A 7752-nucleotide genomic window follows, 5' to 3' on the forward strand; every position below is an offset into this window, starting at 1 on the left:
TATTTCAAGAAATGCTCAAAATCCAGTCCTGGTATAACATGTTTATTTCAAGAAATCTTAAAATTTGTATACTTATTAACTAAGCTCGTTGCATTATTTAAACAACACACTGTATTATATGAAAATGAAATACATGTCAAAAAATAGCAAGGAGTCATTCAAAAATTTTAAACATGTCTGGTAAATGAATACTTTTTCGCGGATATGCAAGATAAATATTCATTTTCTAAATGTCAACTCGTAAAATACTGATATAAACCGGTGTCTTACAAGTATTTCTATGGTTTCTAAACATGTACAAATTTATATTGTCCTAAACTGTTGGCAAGTACATCTTTTCAAAATATAGAATTTAAGTAAAGATATTTTTAAAAAAAAAAGAAAAAAGAAGAAAAAAAACAGTACTTCATGAAAAGATTCTATTTCAGCAATTTCCCGGTCAACTTCATAACTATCTAACCCAAAACTTAAATAAAATAATGAAAACAATAAAAGTGTGGTAAAATCTCCGAGGTGCATTTTAGCGCTTGGCTCGTCTCTTTAGTTTGGACGGAAGTTAAAGTTCGTATTTATACACCTACATCTGATGAAGTAAGTCTGTCGTCATCATTCTTCAGAAATTGGAAGAATTAAACAAAGTAAAGTTAAGGAGAAGAGCGGTCAGGTTTTAATGACGGGTAGAAATTCATTCAATCTAAATCAGGAAGTGACCTCGAGTTTTATTCCGCCAATAAGAAGCAGTCAATTTAAACAAAGAGCTATAAATATGTATTTTATACTTCTTTGATTTAAATAAAGGTATTCACCTATCGTAAAACTATTGATTACAAATATTTTTTCTTGGATTTCTTTATAATCCTTATTTAATTCAAACGGTAAACCGGAATTCAAACTTTTTTGGTCTTTTTAAAACATAGTTGTATAGATATCATATATATATCATTTTTGTCCAAAATATAGTTATCAGGTATCTCTCTATTGCACTAAGTACCAGCAATTTACATCAAAGTTTGGATATTCATTGAATTAGTTAAGCATATTATATGTTCGTTCAATTATGAAAGAAAACAAAATTGAAACTTTAAATAGGCCGGCATTTGACACAGATTTTCATAATGAAATGTCATGTTTAATTACAGTAATCTTAGCACAACCACTCTCGATATTCAAAATCGGCACAAAACACATAACTGTTACTTGAAACATAAAAATGAAATTGAAAAAAAAAACGAAAAAAAAAAACTGTTGAAGCAAACAGTAACTAATCATAAATAAATGAGGCCAAACTAGAAATTTCAAATTATAACAAACAAAGTCTGTTTTAAAAATGTCCGTTTATATATATGTAAGTTCCGTCGAACAATTTCCGTCGAAGTCCAGGGATGTATTTCAAATAATTGTTTTTCCATTGTTTAGAACAACAGCTCCACATTTAAATTGTCTTTTTCTTGTGGATCGTGTTATACGCGGTAAAAAATAACGTTAATTCGCTTCAATTTCCGTAACACTTTCTTTCATTACCTTGTTTTAAACCATACAATATGACTGACATTATACATCAATCAAATGGTGTTAATATGATATCGAATTGTTTATTTTTCTCAAGAAATTTTGAGTTTATTGGAATTGCCATCATTCTCGACCATATTTAAAGATATAAATTCGAAACATTGATGGCTTAATTGATCTTTAAATAAAAATTGTATACATTTTAAAACAATACGACCCGAAGTCGTTAATTTGACCTAACAAATTTTAATCTTGTGACTCCTTTGTGCAATCAAGCAGAAACGTTGGAAAATAATCAATATTGCTTAATAAAAAAAACCAAAAAAACAAAACTGATCGGTACGGGAGCTCAGAGGTGACAAGTGAGCATTATTTATCTCTTGACCAGGAGATATTAAGACGTACAAATGTCATTAGTGTTATCTCCTGGTCACGAGATAATAACTCGTGAAAACGAGGTAGTATCTCTTAGACACGAAAAAATCGCACACTTGTGACCTCGGAACTTCAAGTTCCTTAGATCAGGCAGGCAAATTTTGACCTACACTTTTTGTGAAATCCAGCGTTATTTATAGTCGGTTATACTTCAGATTTTTAGATGAGCACTGTGTTTTCTTATGTTTCTTTTTGTTTAAACAAGCGGTGAAAAAAAAATACATATTTAGTAAATTGTCGCACACAGCGTATCACATTTTTCTACGGAATAAAAAGGACATATATCGCCGAGTAATAATACAATCGACTAAGCAGTTGTAAGTTACTTTTCCTAAATTATTAAAAGGTCTTTGCAACTAGAGTGATTAATGAAATTCGGTCTTTTCCCCCCTATTTTTAGCTCTGAAGACAGATGGAGGGTACAATTTGAGAGGTCCAGGAAGGACAGCTATACGTATAGGACTGGTCAGCCCAGTGTCAGTATAATGCAACTGGATGGAGAATCCGGTGTGATATTCCAGTGAGGCAGCACTATAAAGTTGGATATAGTACTCACTGCTACAAGTAGACACCGTCGTTTATTTGACTGAAAAACCCGAACACACACACGCACGCGCGTTTGCAATTGTAATGGAAATTGTACATCTGGCATGAAAGAAGGGTATGTTCCTATCGTGCTTTTTAGAGCAACAAAGTTACCCCTTAACCTGATAAATTCCTATAACGAACTTGTCCATCTTTCAATTTGGACAGTACCATTGGGTGCTTACCAAAAATACTGACTGAATGGCGAACATTGCAGGTCATGATCAGACTGCACGGACTCCCTTTGTGCTATGTTAAAAGAATTATCCCTTGGTGCTATGTTAAAAGAATTCTTTGTTTTATTATACTTTTATTATACTGTTATTAAGGACTGGAATTTCGTAATTGCACAAAAATAATTATAGTGAATTTTAAAATGTTAAAATGCCATTTAATTAAAATGTCCGAGGGTGTATAAATGTTACAGTATATTTTCAAGGCATCAATACTATTCATTTTAGAAACAATTTCATACAATATAATATAGAACATTTAATATATTGTAGCTTCAAAATTTCAAACTTGTCCTACTTCTTTTTCCAATTTATTTTCAGTCCTATAATTGTGTATTTCACTTCATTCTTAAGAACCAATCGGAAATTAGCTTCCGGGCTTTATGGGCTATCCTAGGCTATATGCCTATTATACTTAAACCTTTCAAAGATCTATTCAGTACTTAACATCGATCAATACTTGCTTCAATATAATTATGAAAAGAAATGATTATGACAAATGATATATAAAATGAGATTATTACAGATATTAAAATATCTGCTTGTCTTATGTGAAACATGCCTGAAATAAAATGAAAATTAAGCATTCTTTGGAAATAAAGTTTTATTCTTTTTATAACACATATGATAATGGAGAAATCATTCAAGCAAACAAAATGAACTGATATCCCCAATATAAGGCTGCAGAGATATTGTTTTTTTGTATACAGATGTGTTCTTTTTGAAACCAAATTTTGAAGCAATAACTGTCATAACTAGATGGCCATGATTACCAAGTGTGCAGCTTTGGTAGAAGAATATAACATGATCCAGGTATTGAAAGTCCCAGAAGCAGTAGGATTACATAAATATGTGTCACAGATGAAAAACATTTCAAACACTATATGCTTCTTAGGTCTTGGGTGGAAAAATTCATACAGAAAATTGGAGCAGTCTGAGGGTGTATTGGTATATCTCTCTATAATGGTTATCTGCATCCAGCGGTTCATGAGAAGAAGTTGTTTAAAGGTATTTCTACCTCTAGTCAAGTGCCCCCACTTGAACAAGTTTACAATAATGCTACAGAGCAAGTCTGGTGGCCATCCGTGGACGGTTTCATGAGAATAAATGGTTTAAATGTATTTCTCAACAGCTTTAAGTGGTCATGGGCCCCCATTTGAACAAAATCAGAAAATGATCTTATAAAGATGCTACTTAAATTTAAGGAGAGAGTTTCTAATAAGCTTGGTTTTCTACTCGATCCTTCATGCTGTAATTATGTAGCGTTTCATGTTGTAAATATATATGAATAAAATATTGTTTAAACCAAACATGCTACAAAGATTTATGAAGATCCATCGAGCGGTTCATGAGAAGTCAATTAGAAGTTTTATTTTTAGCTCTGGCAGCCCCTAAAGTGCAATAAAATTGACAAAGGACCGAGTTAGGATACTACTGGCTTTGTTTGGTACAATTCTGACCAGTAGTTTTAGAGCAGATGTTATCTGAGGAAAAGTGTGGAGGGACAGAATGGCGAATACAGTGACTCACCATGAAGTGAGCTAAAAAACCCAGCAGCAAAACGTCACATGCCCAAAGACGTACCTACAAAGTTTGATAACTCCAAGTCAAATCCTTTTTTGATATATATGCAACGAAAGCTTTTAATGCCTTTAACCTTTACCCTGCTAAATTTCTATAATGGACTGGTCCATCATTCAATCTGGGCAATACCATTTATTATTTGAAGGGGTGTTCATAGATAATTTACTGTCTGAATAGCAAACAGTGCAGACCATGATCAGACTGCTCGGACGTGCAGGCTGATCTTGGTCTGCACTGGTCGCAAAGGCAGAATTATTTGCTGCCAGCAGGCTGAGGGTTAAGCATTATTTTGACTAAATAAAGGGCTATAACCCTGTCTTGCAGAATGAAACTCCATACAGTTAAAACCAGACATGCTGGATAATATTCCTAAATAGATTCTGATCATTCATGGTTCCAGGTTAAATACTTTAAGAGGTCATTTTTGGGAAACTGTTGTAACTGTATGTAAATAAAGAACAAGAAACAATAAGTTTTGCAACCAGCTCAGCCCTCTATATATTTGGAGCAGAACAAACTTTTAGGTCCTTATGCATACTTCTTATCAAGTCAAGGGCAATAACCATGTCTTGCTGAGTGAAATCCCAACTGCACATGCTGAATAATATTTCTATATAGTAGTTTCAATACTCTTAAGTCAAATACTTTTTGAGATAAGTGCAATACAAATTTTCAGGCCCTAAAGTCAAGGGCCATAATAATTCTAGTTCTACTAAGTGAAATCCCAAACAAATACCCGGATGCACAGCCTCATATGCTGAATAACACCCCTTTTACATTTAATGACTCTAAGTCAAATACTTTTTGAGACATGTACTACACATTTTCGGCCAGGGGCATATTCGGACTGACACATAAGTGGACAAAGGTAAATTTAATTGCCCTACAAATTTTTAGAGCTGTCAAAGGATACAGAGCGATAGACTATTTCGGTGCTGGATAGTGAAACTGGGCACTTCTTAGGAAGTTGGAGCTGCCACTGGAGCGTTTAAGGTATCCGATCCACAAATAGGTAAATTTTGATGCCTGGTGACCCCATGTTTTTTGGTATCATTTGAAAGAGTTGTGTTTGCTGAACAAGAATTAGTAAATAAAATGACTATAAATAATATGCCCGAATCACTTACAGGCATTTTTTTTACTTCGAAATGATAAATCTTACACTGTAATAACTGGATTTCTGTTGAAGTATCATTGAAGACTATAAAGTAAAAAATTAAAAATTCTATAACATTTTTTGTCATGTAATTTATATTTTCTTTTTCAGCAGACAATACACTTTCAAATGATACCAATATTATATGAGCTTACCAGGCATCAATATTTGATATATTTCAATAGCACTGTCAAATAGAACTTGCTTATTTATGGATCAGACACCTTAATGACCCAAATGTGAATGAAGATATTGTACAGTTTCGTATATTTAGTAATAATATAGACAGAGGGTAAAGTGTATGAAAACATTAACTAAGTATAAAAGGGCCATAACTCAAGGAAACTCTGCAAGAATAATGCACCATGTATCATATCATGTGGCTAATAATGTAAAACAACTATTTTAAGTTTGAATCCAATTTATTTAGTAATAACTGAGACTGAGCAAAAGTGCATCAAAACACTAACCTGAAATTCTAAATAAAGAGAGTGCATAACTCATAAAATACTGCTGCTGAGTTTATTATGGTCCTTGTGTCATATGATGTGCAACCATTTCACGTTTGCATCAAGTCCATTTAGTAACAACAAAGATATGGTGACCCCACATTTAGACCCAGTTTCGAACTAGACCTAGAGATCATTAAGGCAAACATTCTGACCAAGATTCATAAAAATTGGGTCACAACTGTGGCCTCTAGAGTGTTCACAAGCTTTCCTTTGATTTGACCAGCTGACCTAGTTTTTGACCCTATATGACCCACTAGAAATCATCAAGACAAACATTCTGGTTAAGTTTCATAAAGATTGAGTCACAATTGTTGCCTCTAGAGTGTTCCATACTTTTCCTTCGATTTGACCATGTGACCTAGATTTTGACCCCTCATGACCCAGATTCATACTTGATCTAGAGATCATCAAGACAAACAACCTGACCAAGTTTCATAAAGATTGAGTCACAACTGTGGTCTCTCGAGTGTTCACAAGCTTTTCCTTTGATATGGCCTACTGACCTAGTTTTTGACCCCACATGACCCAGTTTCAAAAGTGGCCTACAGATCATGGCCTACCGATCATCAAGACAAACATTCTGACCAAGTTTCATAAATATTGGATCACAACTGTGGCCTCTAGAGTGTTCACAAGCTTTTCTTTTGATCTTGCCTACTGAACTAGTTTTTAACCCCACATGACCCAGTTTCAAACTTGACCTAGAAATCATCAAGACAAACATTCTGGCCAAGTTTCATAAAGATTGGGTCACAACTGTGGCCTCTAGAGTGTTCACAAGCCTTTCCTTTGATTTGACTGGGTGACCTAGTTTTTGACCCCACATGACCCGGATTCGAACTTGGCCTATGGATTATCAAGACAAACATTCTGACTAATTCTCATGAGTTTCAAACTTAAATTGTGGTCTCTAGAGTGTTCACAAGATTTTCCTTTGATCTGGCCTAGTGACCTTGTTTTTGACCCCACATGACCCAGTTTCGAACTTGACCTAGAAATCATCAAGAAATAAATTCTGACCAAGTTTCATAAAGATTGCGTCACAACTGTGGTCTTTAGAGTGTTCACAAGCTTTTCCTTTGATTTGACTGAGTGACCTAGTTTTTGACCCCACATGACCCAGATTCAAACTTGACCTATAAATCATCAAGACAAACATTCTGACCAAGTTTCATAAATATTGGATCACAACTGTGGCCTCAAGAGTGTTCACAAGCTTTTCCTTTGATCTGGCCTACTGACCTAGACTTTAATCCCACATGACCCAGTTTCAAACTTGATCTAGAGATCATAAAGACTAATATTCTGACCAAGTTTCATAAAGATTGGGTCACAACTGTGGCCTCTAGAGTGTTCACAAGGCAAATGTTGACAGGCGCCGAACGACACACACCAGACAATGACCAGTCACAACAGCTCACCTTGAGCACTTTGTGCTCTTATGAGCTAAAAAGGGGGCATGAATCATGAAAAATTGGTTCCAGAGTTTTGTACTATGTATCATATGATGTAGGTGACTTCACTATGACTTCATAAACTCAACCATGCTACAATGTTTAAAGGTTTTGGGTTAAGTAGTTCCCAAGTTATTGAGCGGAAATCATTTTCAAGGTTCAGGCCCCTGTGACCTCGACCTTTAACCTACTGACCCCAAAAACAATAGGGGTCATCCACTTGGTAAGTCTAATCATGCTACCAAGTCTGAAGGTTGTGAGTCAAGTGATTCTCAAGTTATTGA

The 7752-nt window shown here is 34.5% G+C and overlaps 1 protein-coding gene across 1 annotated transcript in view; it reads right to left on the minus strand.

The window, feature by feature from the left end:
- Positions 1 to 700, minus strand: part of LOC123552073 (sushi, von Willebrand factor type A, EGF and pentraxin domain-containing protein 1-like) — a 48703-nt gene extending 48003 nt beyond the window's left edge. Inside the window, exon 1 of the mRNA XM_053541624.1 lies at positions 406 to 700. Within this exon, the coding sequence (XP_053397599.1) occupies positions 406 to 519 (114 nt within the window). The 5' untranslated portion in view covers positions 520 to 700. The remainder of the gene's footprint in view (positions 1 to 405) is intronic.
- Positions 701 to 7752: the final 7052 nt, after the last annotated feature.

The sequence above is a fragment of the Mercenaria mercenaria genome, chromosome 4 (assembly GCF_021730395.1).
Source record: "Mercenaria mercenaria strain notata chromosome 4, MADL_Memer_1, whole genome shotgun sequence".
Taxonomy (NCBI): Eukaryota; Metazoa; Mollusca; class Bivalvia; order Venerida; family Veneridae; genus Mercenaria; species Mercenaria mercenaria.